This window comes from Drosophila sulfurigaster, chromosome X, assembly GCF_023558435.1.
Source record: "Drosophila sulfurigaster albostrigata strain 15112-1811.04 chromosome X, ASM2355843v2, whole genome shotgun sequence".
Classification (NCBI taxonomy): domain Eukaryota; kingdom Metazoa; phylum Arthropoda; class Insecta; order Diptera; family Drosophilidae; genus Drosophila; species Drosophila sulfurigaster.
The window spans coordinates 26,672,648-26,685,235 of NC_084885.1; the positions used below are offsets into that span (position 1 = coordinate 26,672,648).

At 37.1% G+C, this 12,588-nt stretch overlaps 4 protein-coding genes across 6 annotated transcripts; 2 read left to right on the forward strand and 2 right to left on the reverse strand.

The window, feature by feature from the left end:
• Positions 1 to 230: 230 nt before the first annotated feature.
• LOC133847561 (beclin-1-like protein A) lies at positions 231 to 4,756 on the forward strand. 2 transcript variants are annotated; one of them, XM_062282711.1, is made up of 4 exons: positions 507 to 596; positions 680 to 847; positions 2,167 to 2,369; positions 4,602 to 4,756. In XM_062282711.1, exons 2-4 carry the CDS (start codon positions 742 to 744, stop codon positions 4,650 to 4,652), a joined length of 360 nt encoding a protein of 119 aa, XP_062138695.1. In that variant the 5' UTR covers positions 507 to 596; positions 680 to 741; the 3' UTR covers positions 4,653 to 4,756. The 2 variants fall into 2 exon arrangements, with proteins under 2 accessions (XP_062138694.1, XP_062138695.1); XM_062282710.1 differs by having other exon boundaries at positions 231 to 847.
• Positions 3,860 to 6,906, reverse strand: LOC133847571 (uncharacterized). Its single transcript, XM_062282721.1, has 2 exons — positions 5,664 to 6,906; positions 3,860 to 4,910 (listed from the first exon to the last, which is right to left on the reverse strand). Exons 1-2 carry the CDS (start codon positions 5,925 to 5,927, stop codon positions 4,752 to 4,754), a joined length of 423 nt encoding a protein of 140 aa, XP_062138705.1. The 5' UTR covers positions 5,928 to 6,906; the 3' UTR covers positions 3,860 to 4,751.
• A 145-nt stretch (positions 6,907 to 7,051) lies between these two features.
• Positions 7,052 to 8,767, reverse strand: LOC133847547 (uncharacterized). Its single transcript, XM_062282682.1, has 2 exons — positions 7,886 to 8,767; positions 7,052 to 7,824 (listed from the first exon to the last, which is right to left on the reverse strand). Exons 1-2 carry the CDS (start codon positions 8,659 to 8,661, stop codon positions 7,068 to 7,070), a joined length of 1,533 nt encoding a protein of 510 aa, XP_062138666.1. The 5' UTR covers positions 8,662 to 8,767; the 3' UTR covers positions 7,052 to 7,067.
• Positions 8,768 to 9,019: 252 nt separating this feature from the next.
• LOC133847568 (nuclear transcription factor Y subunit alpha) lies at positions 9,020 to 10,756 on the forward strand. 2 transcript variants are annotated; one of them, XM_062282719.1, is made up of 3 exons: positions 9,020 to 9,508; positions 9,719 to 9,805; positions 9,945 to 10,756. In XM_062282719.1, exons 1-3 carry the CDS (start codon positions 9,317 to 9,319, stop codon positions 10,290 to 10,292), a joined length of 627 nt encoding a protein of 208 aa, XP_062138703.1. In that variant the 5' UTR covers positions 9,020 to 9,316; the 3' UTR covers positions 10,293 to 10,756. The 2 variants fall into 2 exon arrangements, 1 of the variants encoding a protein (XP_062138703.1); XR_009895173.1 differs by having other exon boundaries at positions 9,061 to 9,508; positions 9,719 to 9,851; positions 9,945 to 10,114.
• Positions 10,757 to 12,588: the final 1,832 nt, after the last annotated feature.

The following is a 12,588-nucleotide window of genomic DNA, read 5'->3' on the forward strand; positions in this document are numbered from 1 at the left end:
AAAAGGAAAACGTAAACGAAAACGAAAATAAAAGAAAAGCAGAGCAACGCAAACAAACAAAAAAGAGCAAAAAAAAGAAAAACAACAATTCGAACAAAGCGATTTGCGCGCGTCATCGGAAATCGGTTTTATATGCAAACGGCGGACAAACAACCATAACAACAGCAACAACAACGAGAGCGAGAACAACTTAAGCAACGCGGCAGCAGCTAATAACGGCTAGAACACAGAAAATATAAAACGGCTTTTGAGCCAACGTATTGCGTATTTGGCGTTGCGCGTTGAACAATGGTTGCGGCTGCTGCCGACGTGCCAATTACAACAACAACATCAACAGCAACAAGAACAACAATAGGCAGCAACGACGACGCAACAGCAGCGACGTCGACGCCAGCAGAGACGTCGCCGACAACGACGACGACGACGAGCAGCAGCAACGTTGAAATTGCCGCATTAACGGCAGCAAGTGCCAGCGGTTCACAAGCAGCGACCTCTAATCTAAATAATAATAATAACAACAACCACGACGACGACAACAACAGCAGCAATCATATTGATAACAGCAGCAGCACCAACAGCAATAACAACAACAACATGTCCGATGCAAGCGATGCCGCCAAAACGACAACAACAACAGCAGCAGCAACAGTTGCAGCCACAGCAGCAGCAGGAGCAACAGCAACTTCAAAAAGCGCCGTTAGCCAACGCAATGTGGACATTAAAATCGAGAAGACAAGCAACATGGAGGCGGCCACACAGCAGCTGACCAAAAAGGTGCTCAAACTCGATCTTGGCGGCAAAAACTTGGATGAATACTCGCTCAAGTCGCCAAAGTCACCAATTGCAGGTAAGGCAACAGTAATGAGTGCATATGCCACTTAACAGTGCTCTGTTAAAGTGTTAACATTATGTATGTTAACAGTGAAGTTTTAGTTTACAAGAAGGGTTTAAAAAAGTTGAAAGTTTAAGAAGTGAACAGTGAAATTTTATTTTAAAACGACAATTTAGAAAAGTTGGAAGTTGGTTAAGTGAAAAATTAGGATTCGCGATCGATGTGTAGAAAATTTCAATTTATGAACTCTTTTTTTATTGTGATGGTAAAGAGTTTCTTAACCAGTACATTAGATCTAATGTTTTAGTTCTCTTAACTTAGTTAAGATTATATTATAGTACAACATTTTAAAGAACATTTTTTAAATTGAACAGAATTTGTTAAATTTGTATTCAACAATATAAATATCACCATGGAATGTTAATGAAAATTAACTCAATTTAAAATACAATTTTTATAGTCTTCAATTTTTGAGCAGACAATTGGAAAATATTTCAAAGAAGCATCATAAAATGACGCAGCATCGTGAATTTGTGGATATAAGAGCATATTAAATTGGTTTAAATTTAGAATTTCCGTTGTTTTGGCTGTTTTAATTACGAAAAACTATCAGCTGCAACAATTACCGGAAATTCCACAAAATGTTCAGCAATTGTGGAGCACTCGCTGCCTTAAAAATGATTCATTTAAAGATGTTCTATTAAATACAAACTTTCAAAGTGCCTTTAGAGATTTAATCAAAATGTTTGATTTAAATTACTCATTTTGATTCAATCACTAAGAGCAAAGACAATTTGAAAGTTTGTATTGTTTGTAGAACATCTTTGAACAAAACTAAGCAAAACTTTAATTAAACAGAAAATGTGTTATAAATAATATATATAAAATAAATAACAAGATATTCCAAGAGTTTCTAAACAGATAATTTCGACATGGCATTGATTATATTATTTGTATCAGGCTATTTTCTTTTTTATCATGTGAGCTCACTTCGTTGTTTACCTTAATAATAAACAGTGTTGATCTTGTTTGGGTCTCAAGTGTCACAAACAAAGCATTGAATTGCCATTTGCTATAAATAACGATCGAACAACCCGGCCACATGACAATTTTCCAGAAGGAAGTAATAAAGGTTTGCTTAGAGGGTTGGGTTACTTTTTGAGGGAAGATCGGAGTGAAAAAAAAAAGCCGGCAGATCGTTTTGTTTTTTGTTCTCTTTTTTTTTGGTGTGTGCTTGTGATCGTCTTATCGCAAACGTTTATTTATTTAATTACATTTTTTTTGTGTTTTGCATGATTATGAAAAACGTTAATTAATTGTGGTTTTATTCGCAGCACGCTTGCCGCATCAAACATCATTGACGTCATCGGTGGACGTTGAGGATCGGAAAACATTACGAGAGGCCTTATATCAGGGTATATTCCATCGACATCGCCGCACCATCTTCGCTGTGGGCAGCTTTCTGCGTATGCTACGGAGTCGCAACTCTCAATACAATACCATACGCAGCTCATCGGAGGGTGAGGATATCGATGAGGTTAGATAAAAATATATCTATACGCATATTTAGTACATTACTTTGTATGCCAGCGTCTTAAATAGAGTTTTTTTTTGTATACATATTTGTATGTATGTAGTTCAAATTAGTAGTTCCAAGTTCAGTCAGTCAGCAAACAATAACAACAACGACAATCTGGGGATTCTATAAAACCAACAAATATAATAATACATAATACAGATCGATTGGGGACAGACTGATAAAAATGAAATGAAAATGTTTTGATGATCTACTATTATTGAATGCTGCTGGCCGTTGTGTACGTTGTGCTTGTTGTGCTTGAGTTTTTTTTTGTTGATTGTTCACTTCTGTTAAGCATTCGATAGTATATACGATAGTTTCTACGATAGTACGTACTTGGTGTGTATTATTATGATTGTGTCATCAGCAACAACAGCAAAAATAATCGTGCTTCATCTTGAGAATACATTAAATAGCCCAAAAAAAATACAAAGCAACCATGAGACTAGCCACAATGTTGTGTTTAGCATTTAGTGACAAGAATGATACCAAATACAACCAAAAAGATAAAAACTAACTAACATAGTACATAATGTAGTCTGTGCCCCAAATTTTCATGACGAACGTGTATAAAAAAAAATACCTGCTGGCCATTTAAATCGTAAATTGTATCACCATTGCCTACGAAACTTATGCATTCCAAGACAAGCTTTCCTTGAACCAACTTTCTTCTTCTTGAGTATACCCAACCCTGCCTTTCCCCTTTTTCCCCTCTCTCTCTCAAGCAAGCTTAACGAATCTGAAAGACGCCTTATCTATAAAATAAAAAAAAAAACCAAACCAAAAAAAAAACAACTGAAAATGAAAACAAATAACAAAAAATATAGAATTTAAAGCCTTTTTCTTATATATACAAAATACGAAAAACAAAAAAAAAAAATATTTATATGAATTTAAGCTAATTGTGAACCATTAATATCTATTGTACTATATGTATGTAATACTGTCAAAACTGTAACTGAAAAAAAACAAACAAACTGTAAATGTGTAAACGCGCTAAACTTGTTCGTTTATTATGCCCAAGAAACACATCCATCAGTCTGATAGATAGAAAGCCTTGCAGGTAGTTTAATCGTTGACTCTCTGTATAACAGTTATAACACTTTCTTTTTTTTGTATAACACCTCTTTCTAGTTTATAAGCTGGTACTTATCTGCTAGCTTTCTTTTACCATATCGTATAGGCACCTACTGTACTTTCATTTCCAAACATATCTTGTACAAAATTGGTTGAAAATATCTATCCAACTTATTATCTCACCTATGCGAACTCAGCTGTCTGTGAAGTTATCATCGTTAAATTTCGCACAGTTTTTAATTATGCAAATACCAAAAAGATTTACCATAAAAAAAGTGATTTCAAAGAATTACTGCAAAATGACATCATTTTTATTTATAATAATAATATTACAAGTTTCCTCTTATGCCTTAGAAAGTTTTGAGCAAATCTTTTGATTCAAAATTTTGGACCACAATATCATTCACTTAAGATCTGTTAGCACTATCTGCAAGGATATAACAATAACTACGGCATGCCGTTGATAGCATTTTCTGTTTATTTCTTAGTTTGTTTAATGTTTTTCGAAATGATATTTGCTATTTGTCGGTTTTCATTGCAACGGGAACAAAAACTTATAAAGCCGCACACGAAGAAAATGTTTTTTGCGCATCCTAAATGTAATAACTATATAAATATATATATATATAAAGATCTAGATATATGTATACCAAATGCCTAGTTCTAGTTAAAACATGACTATTGTATACCCTATTGATGCGCCATACACACAAACACACATGATATATGTATATGATATGATATGTACGTGTATTTTAGAGCATTTTTGTTTAGAGCTAGATAAAGTAATGTTTAAAGAATTTTGTACAGCGATTGCATCGATTTATATATCGAAAATATATCGCTTAAAGAGTATAACAAATTTCATGACAAACAAAACAAACATAAATTAGCATTGTTGGCATTGTTTTTGATAGTTAATTTCATATGCTACATAGTATATACTTCATTATTACTACATACATATTGATTATTGACTATTATTATTATATATAAAAAAAAATATTTTTTTTTTGTTTTTTTTAAATAAAAACCAAGTGAAAATCCAGTTAATTTACAAAGAGAACCGAAATAAATATAAAAAAAAACAAAATTCGTTCACTTTTTTTGCAGTTTCTCAAGATGCGTAAATTACTCAAGTTTCCACATCTATTCGATCGCTGAGATGCAAATCGCTATGCGACATTTACTACTACTATATATATTCTTATATATTATATATATAATATGTGTTACAACTGAAATATAATAAACTTTGCGAGATTAGGTGGAAAATAAACGCGGTTGCTGCCACCAACTGGCATTTGGCATCGTGAACGCCGGCATCATGGGCATCGTTGGAAGCGCTGGAAACATTGGCATTGCTGGACTTGCTCCAAGCATGCCAGTGTTGTAGCCCAGCTGCGAAAGCGCAATTTGGTACTGAAAAGATTCAAGTAAAGGAATGGGAAAGGTTGAAGTACTGAAAAGTCAATGGAATGGGTAACTAGCGAATTCAACATACTAGAGAAAAGATTAAGTAAAAGTTCGGGACGGTACTGAAAAGTCTATGGAATGGGTAACTAGCGAATTCACTACTCTAGTGAAAATATTAAGGAAATGTTTGAAAAGGTTCAGGTACTGAAAAGCTTATGGAATGGTTATGGTAACTAGCGAATTCACTACTCAAGTGAAAATATTAAGGAAAGGCTCTGAAAAGTCTATAAAATGGATAACTAACGAATTCAGCATACTTGTGAAAATATTAAGGAAAGTTCGAAAGGTTCAGGTGCTGAAACTAGCGAATCAGCACTCTTGTGATAAGATTAAAGAATGTTTAAAAAGATTCAGGTACTGAAAAGTCTATAAAATGGGTAACTACTAAATTCAGCATACTAGAGAAAAGATCGAAAAGGTTTAGATATTGAAAAGTCGAAAAAAGGCGTCTATTGAATTCAGCACTCTAGTGAAAGGATTAAGAAAAAGTTTGGTATGGTTTAGGTACTCAGAAGTCTATGAATGGGAAAACTTGAATTCAGCATACTAGCGGAAGGGAAGCTCTAAGGGCAGTCAGAAAAATTATTACAAATTACAGGTTCGATAAGCGAGGTTTTTTCAGCAACTTTGGAAATCTCTAATGAAAAGTTCAGCACGAAATTCAGGTATTCAGCACATGGTAAGACATTCACTACACACCTGCTTGGGATCTGCGGCCACCACGTAGCTGCCCTCTTTGACCGCCTTCTGAATGGAGCTGCGAATCGCTTCCGCCTCCTTGAGATTCTGTGGCGTCACTCGCACTAGGGCCGCCTGACCCGTGGCCAACTGGGAGGGATGCAACAGCCAAGTGGGCTGCACCACCTGACGACGGTGCAACATGGGGCGAGCGGGCAACGCATTGCAACTACCGAAGTAGACGAAGAAGCAAATTGTGATGATGATAATGCGACTGCAATGCATTGTGGACTGACTGAAGAAGTCAGTTAGAATGCGAGAATGTTGACACGAGATCGATGCTTGGTCAGCGAAAGTGATGGTGAAGCACGTTACTTGACTCGCTGATTCAATGTCAATGTTAATTTTTGGAATTGGAAGACGACATTGCCCGGGGCCAGAGCAAAGCAAATTCTATTCAACACTTGAATGCAGTTAAACAATTTACGTTTTATACAAAATCAAATGTAGCTGCTTTTGATTACATTTGCTCTAATTCAATTTCAGTATGCAAAAAAAAGGTAGAAATTAGAAAACTTATTTAACTACTTTACATTTCCTTGCTATGTATAATCTCTGTGGTATAGCTTTTACATTATATTTCAATTGTTAAGCTATATTCGTTTTCTTATACTGCATAAAGATTTGTTATTTGTATCTTATTTTGGTAAGAATTTCTTGAAATATACTGACAAGTCAAAGAATTGTTTGTAAACAAAGTTTTTCCGCAATTCATAAGAACAGAAACAAAAAACTTGTACATTTTAATCTTTTTTTTAAGTACGCCACGATATAAAGGCCATCATATTTCATTCATTAATTTATTGTAGCATTAACAAGTAAGTTGCATTACTTTTGCAATACTTTCGACATTCAAATTATGTTTTAAATTCAGAAGAAATTACATAAATAAATCGTACACTTGAAATCAGTTTCAGAAAAAGCGTATTTCGAATTTCACACTAATTTGCAAATCAAATTCATTGAAAGGACTACAGAAATTTTTGCAGTATGTTTACAAATTGTATGATTATTTTTTATAACAGCTCTGCATAAATTGAAAATGATTTAGGGAAAAAAGCACACAACAGTTTCTCACAAAATGCTTAAGCTTATGTTTAAGTTCATGTGTGCTACACACAAAAAAAAAAAGAAAAGATACAAAATTGAATTCGTTGTTGGCAGTTTGGCGCACAAAAGCAATTGTGTTGCGCTGCAATTATGGCTATATAAAGTACTTCTTGTGTGTGTGTGTGTGTGTGTGTGTATTGTACATTTTGAACTTAAAGCTAACAAACTACATAGTATTATTATAATTATTCTGATAAATGTTGGTCAAGCGTTGGAAGCGAGAGTGAGAGCTCGCTCGTTCTCTCTCTCTCTCTTTCATTGCTGTGCATCGTTTGTGTTGATTTGCGTCTGCTGCTGCTCATCCAATGGCTCCTCTTTGATATGCACATCATCATCCTCTTGATCCTCCTTGCTGTTCTCATGCAACAGCACATATTCACGGGAACTGAAGCCGAACTTGATCACATCCTTCTCCATCAGTTCGTAATATTTGCGCCCGTCGATCTTCTTGTTATTCAAAAACGTCCCATTCGCCGACTCCAAATCGATGAGATACAAACGCACACGTTTCCCTTGGCTGCCATCGTCACGTTCAAACGGCACCAGACGATATTGGAGCGCCGCATGCTGCTTGGAACAACTCGGATGATCCACAGCAAGATCGACAACTTTGCGATCGCGTCCAACCAAAAAGCAACTCTGTCGATGTATGTGCAATGTGGGCAACGCGGTTTCACCTTTGAACGGATACAAGCGCCAGCGTCGCTTTGGTTTGCGTGCCTCGGGTGGCTCTGAATACTTCACCACAATACCATTCACTTTATTGGTGTCCTCGGTGAGGGCGCCGCTCAGTCCAAAGTTGGGTTTCTCTTTGTCGACGGGCTCGTCGTTGTTCTCATCATCATTGGACTTTTTGTTGTCCTTGTCGTTGTTTGGCTTGCCCCACTCAAAATGCTCCTCATCGCGATTATTGCGCTGCTGTTGCTGCTGCCGACGTCCTCCACCTCCTTCTCTTCCACCGCCACCTCTATAGGAGCGATCTCGCGGACTGCGACTACGGCTGCGACTACGTCTGTATTCAACATAAATCAAGCTTGCCTTAGAATGTTTTTTGTTTTGTAGGTATAACTTACCGTCTTGCTTCGGGCGAGCGACGTGGACGATCACGACGCTCCTGACTGCGCAGCCGCTGCTGCTGGCGACGTTCCCGGCTGCGTTCCCTTTCACGATCTCGGTCGCGTCCTCGCCGCATTTGATCACGATCTCGGTCTCTATCCCGATCACGTTCCCGCTCGCGTTCCCTGTCTCTGTCACGTTCCCTATCCCTGTCACGCTCCCGCTCTCTGTCCCTTTGCCGCTCTCGTTCCCTGTCCCGGTCGCGCTCTCGCTCCCTTTCCTTGTCCACATCTCGTTCCCTTTCACGACTGCGACTTCGTTTGCGCATCTGTTTGGTATTTTTACTGGCGCCGCCGCCGCCGCCTCGTTCGGGACTGTCCCATTTGGAGCGCTGCTCTTGCACCTTGCTTTCTATCGGCGACTTCTCTTTTGTTTTGGGTGATTCGTCTTTGCTTGTTTTCGGTCTCTTGCTGGCCGAGACTTTGTTTTTGCTGCTGCTGCCGCCGGCGTTACTTCTACTGCTATTGCTACTATTACTGGAGCTGCTACTGCTACTGCTGCTGCTGCTGCTGTTACTGCTGCTGGAAGCGGAGCTGGATGTGGAGCTGTCGCGTGCTGTTGCTTTGCGTTGGCGCGTTTCACTTCGTTGCCGACTTTCGGTATGCTGCTTCTTCTTCTTCGCCAGCTTGGCTGATTTTACTTTGCGCACATCATCATCACTGGCTTTGGTCGGCGACGGTGTCTCGGCGTCGTTGGTGCGCTCCTTACTGCGCGCTTTTGTTAATTTCACCATTGTCTTTGTGCACAATTTGCGCACGAGATTTGTTGCAAATTAACAAAAATCAAGTACACAACACCAAATGCCTTTGAAATTATGCTAGTGATGGTAGCGGGACCGGCTTTGCTCTTAACAGCTGTTCGAAAAACGATATATTTTCGGTGTGTTGCTGCGCTATGAAATACTTATCGATATACGTTACATGCATGTGTGACCAGTTGTACCAGCATTCTATAGCTAAGCTTATTTGCAGGAAATCTAAGTATTTCACTTGTGGTCACACTGAAGCAAATTTGTGCAAATTTTTGGCTGTTCAAAATTCAGCGCCTTTTTATACAAGTTTTGCAGCGCATTATTAAGTGTAACCAGCTGATATTTATCGGAACTTGATTATTTTGGTATATCTCCATCTCGACGTTAAACCGCATATTTGACAAAGCAGTTTGTGGTCACATCTTAACACAGGTGTTAAATAAAACAGCTTTAAGAAAGCTCTTCTTTTTTTTTTTGTAAGCAAAAAAGTCTGAATTCATCTAAAAGAATCATTTATTCAATAACAAACGCAACAAAACACACACAAATGATGCAAAAATACGAATTTTGATTTTAAGTTATTCGTTTAATTAATGTGATAGTGTGTGCTATGTGACCAATGCTTTTGTTGTTGTAAATGTGCAAAGAATCAATTACAAGCAAATCGAGCAGCTCGAGCAGTAATCAAAAAAAGAAAAGAAAAACAACAAAAAGCCCAACTTTATCTGCTACATTAAGGACAACATCGTTTTCTTTGAGCCTAACCATGATGACACCATTTGATGATTTTATCTATTTAATTAATCACGTGCTGCTTGGCGAAGAACCGGTAAGTGGCAAAGACTGCTAATAAATCTGCAAAACCTTCAACGCACAAATGCATACAAATAAGCTTAAACACACACACTCACATGCACATGCATGCACTTGCCATGATACCGTAATTGCAATAACAAAACATACACACACTCATGCGAATGCAAGACTAACATGAATTTTTGAACGTTCCTTCCTTATTGTCATCCAAATGTGCGACCAGACTATCGAGGATTTCATACTGCTTGTGGGCACATTGGTGGCATTCATAGCATTCATACTGTGGTGCTGTTTTCCCATACAGCCAAAGGTAGGTAGAATTCCACGCAAACACACACATACACACAAACACAAATGTACGTACAGTAGTATTGTCTGACAACGGGACAATTTGCTAATAAAATTCACATACTTTCCCTCCCTCCCTTCGATCGCTTCGACGTGCACAGGAGCCGGGACAACATCGTCAATTTACATGCAAGATAATACCGAATCATATAAAGGCATTTGATGCTGCAGCCGCCGCCGCTGCTGCCGCTACCGTTACGAACAGCAGCGGCAGCACTGATAAGGGAACCGGCAACAACAACAGCAGCGGCGGCGCCAACAACAACACAAACACAAATACAAATGGCAACAACGGGACGACGGGCAGTGGTGCCCATAATAATGGCGGCAATAATCTTAGCCAATACAATGGCGCCGGCGGTGGCAGCATCAGCGGCAGCTATAGCAAAAACGGCAGTGTGGCCATGCACAATTATTATGTGAAGAGCGGCCATCATTGCTGCACCTAATGGCAGATGGCAAGGTTGCCACCACGGCGCAGCAGCTTTGTAGTTTAAAATCTTAGTTTACAATTTGTGTATGTGTTTAAATTTTTTTTTTTCTTTGTGTAATTTAAGTTTGTGCTATGATTGTCATAATAATTGTGCCAATTTGTTGTTCAAAAAGCGCAGCTAACTTGAACGTTATTCCCCTAAACTCGTCCCTTTACCCCAAACGATAACACAACACTTGCCCCCTACACTCGATACTTGATACTCGATACACTTGGGTGTTTGAATATAATTCGCAAGCACATTTGAATTGTAATTGCTCAGACTGATTTGATCGTGGCGAAAAGTCCATGATGACGTTGAAATATGATTGAGAAAATGAGAAATGAAAAGAATGAAAAGTATGACGCAAAAGTTTTTAAAACTTCCTTCATTTAGTAACAAGTATATATATATATATATATTTATAATTGTATTGTATTTATTGTATTGTATTGAAAACAAACAAAAAGAAAGGTATACCAAAATTATACGAAATATGTAAAGACAAGCTAAAGCCTAGCAAAAACTATTTATAAGTATTTATGATGTAACTAATTGCATATTTATACGCATGTTAATACAATCACTAACAATCCCATTTACCCGTCCTCCCCACCCATTCGACACCCTGTCTTCATCCCAATGGAAACCGACAACAACAATTATAAAGAACTACACTCGACCGATAATTCATAATATACTTGATATATATTTATACATATAAATATATATACATACATATATGTAATCATAGTCATTGTCATGAAACGAGTTTCTGTTCTGTATTTTATAAGTGAATATTATACTCGAATACGAAGTGGCAAGAATCACATCAACTAGCATAGTTATAGTTAGTTTTTTTTTGCTTTTTTTTCTCAGTGTATACTTGCTATATATATAAGGTATATAAATTATATGTGTTTGATCTCATTTATCAATTTATTTATGTGATGTACAAGAACAAAAGAAGAAAACAAATGCAAACTCTTCACGTCAAGGGTTATAAAAATGAAAATTCCCTTTTAAAAAGGAAAAAAAATTCCCAAAAACATTGTTATTATTTGCCAAGTATTTATTTTTATAGGTATTACTCAACACAGTGTCGCCTATAAGTATCTGTACACAATGTGAACATACTAATCAGCAAAATCACACACGTCCATCCAATCCACAGGCCACTTGAGAACACCCATTGCGCGACCACTTGACGATTCCAATATCGCTTTATTAATTTTCTTTTGTTTCATACCCGTTACTCATGGGCATCGATGGGTTCTAATGAGTTGATGCTAATCAAAATTAATTAATGAATAAGAGTGAATACAAATGTTTACTGCAAATTTAGGATTGTCTAAAAATAGTATATAGCGAAAATGAAGTGCATCAGGGAATAACGGGTATTTCCCAGTCGATCAAGATCTTTACTCACACTCTTTACTCTTTTTCTTTACTTCAAAAAGGAAAAACCAAAAACAATTGGTAATGTTGGTCATTAAATGTATTTTATAAATTAATAACAAAAGATAATTAGGTAACGGTAACAATAATGCTTAATACACATTACGAAATATCAACATTTTGATACTATCATTATATCTACTATACAACATAATTAAGGAAAGTCTAGCCAAAGGCCATAAATATCGCAGGGCACTTATAGATAGTTAAGATATACATACTACATAGATAGTACTAGCATTTTGGTTTCTTAGTGGTAATTCGCTTTGAGCTTTTAGCTCGGTCTATTTAAGTACATAGAATATTGCGCTTTGGTACCAGTTGGAATGTTTTTTTGTTTTTGTGACGAATAGGAATTTTTTGTTGTTGTGGTTGTTGTTGTTTATAAATAGTCGTGTATTTATACCTAAACAGTAGACAGTCTTAAGGAGTACCTAAGCTATAATAACAAAACACGAAAAAAAAATATCCTTATGACAAATGTTTCACAAACTTTGAGGTTAGGTAATGCCCACTTATTGTCTAGGTGGTAACTCTACAAGTAGCTGGCACAAACTAACTCGTGTCACAAGCACCTTTTTATCAGATACTCTTTATATACACATTATACATGAAATTATTAGTGTAACAGGTCGTATACACAATCAATACAGTTGTTGGAGCAGATAACATAGCAGGCAGACATTCAGCGAATTGGAATTTCATTCAGTGACAATTGTTCTGGTGCCAGCCAGAAGCTCGATAGCATGAAACTCCCAACTCGAATGAACGAAGCTATTGAACTTGAGCTGAAGTTGCAATTGGTGAACCGGAA

Coding starts and splice junctions, on each gene's coding strand:
- LOC133847568 (XM_062282719.1), top strand. CDS start 9,317: ATGTGCAAAGAATCAATTACAAGCAAATCGAGCAGCTCGAGCAGTAAT. Junction 9,509..9,718: donor TGCTGCTTGGCGAAGAACCG/GTAAGTGGCAAA, acceptor ATGTGCGACCAG/ACTATCGAGGATTTCATACT. Junction 9,806..9,944: donor GTTTTCCCATACAGCCAAAG/GTAGGTAGAATT, acceptor CGACGTGCACAG/GAGCCGGGACAACATCGTCA.
- LOC133847547 (XM_062282682.1), bottom strand. CDS start 8,661: ATGGTGAAATTAACAAAAGCGCGCAGTAAGGAGCGCACCAACGACGCC. Junction 7,825..7,885: donor CGCTCGCCCGAAGCAAGACG/GTAAGTTATACC, acceptor TGTTGAATACAG/ACGTAGTCGCAGCCGTAGTC.
- LOC133847571 (XM_062282721.1), bottom strand. CDS start 5,927: ATGCATTGCAGTCGCATTATCATCATCACAATTTGCTTCTTCGTCTAC. Junction 4,911..5,663: donor TGGCCGCAGATCCCAAGCAG/GTGTGTAGTGAA, acceptor GAATCTTTTCAG/TACCAAATTGCGCTTTCGCA.
- LOC133847561 (XM_062282710.1), top strand. CDS start 289: ATGGTTGCGGCTGCTGCCGACGTGCCAATTACAACAACAACATCAACA. Junction 848..2,166: donor GCCAAAGTCACCAATTGCAG/GTAAGGCAACAG, acceptor TTTTATTCGCAG/CACGCTTGCCGCATCAAACA. Junction 2,370..4,601: donor AGGGTGAGGATATCGATGAG/GTTAGATAAAAA, acceptor CTTTTTTTGCAG/TTTCTCAAGATGCGTAAATT.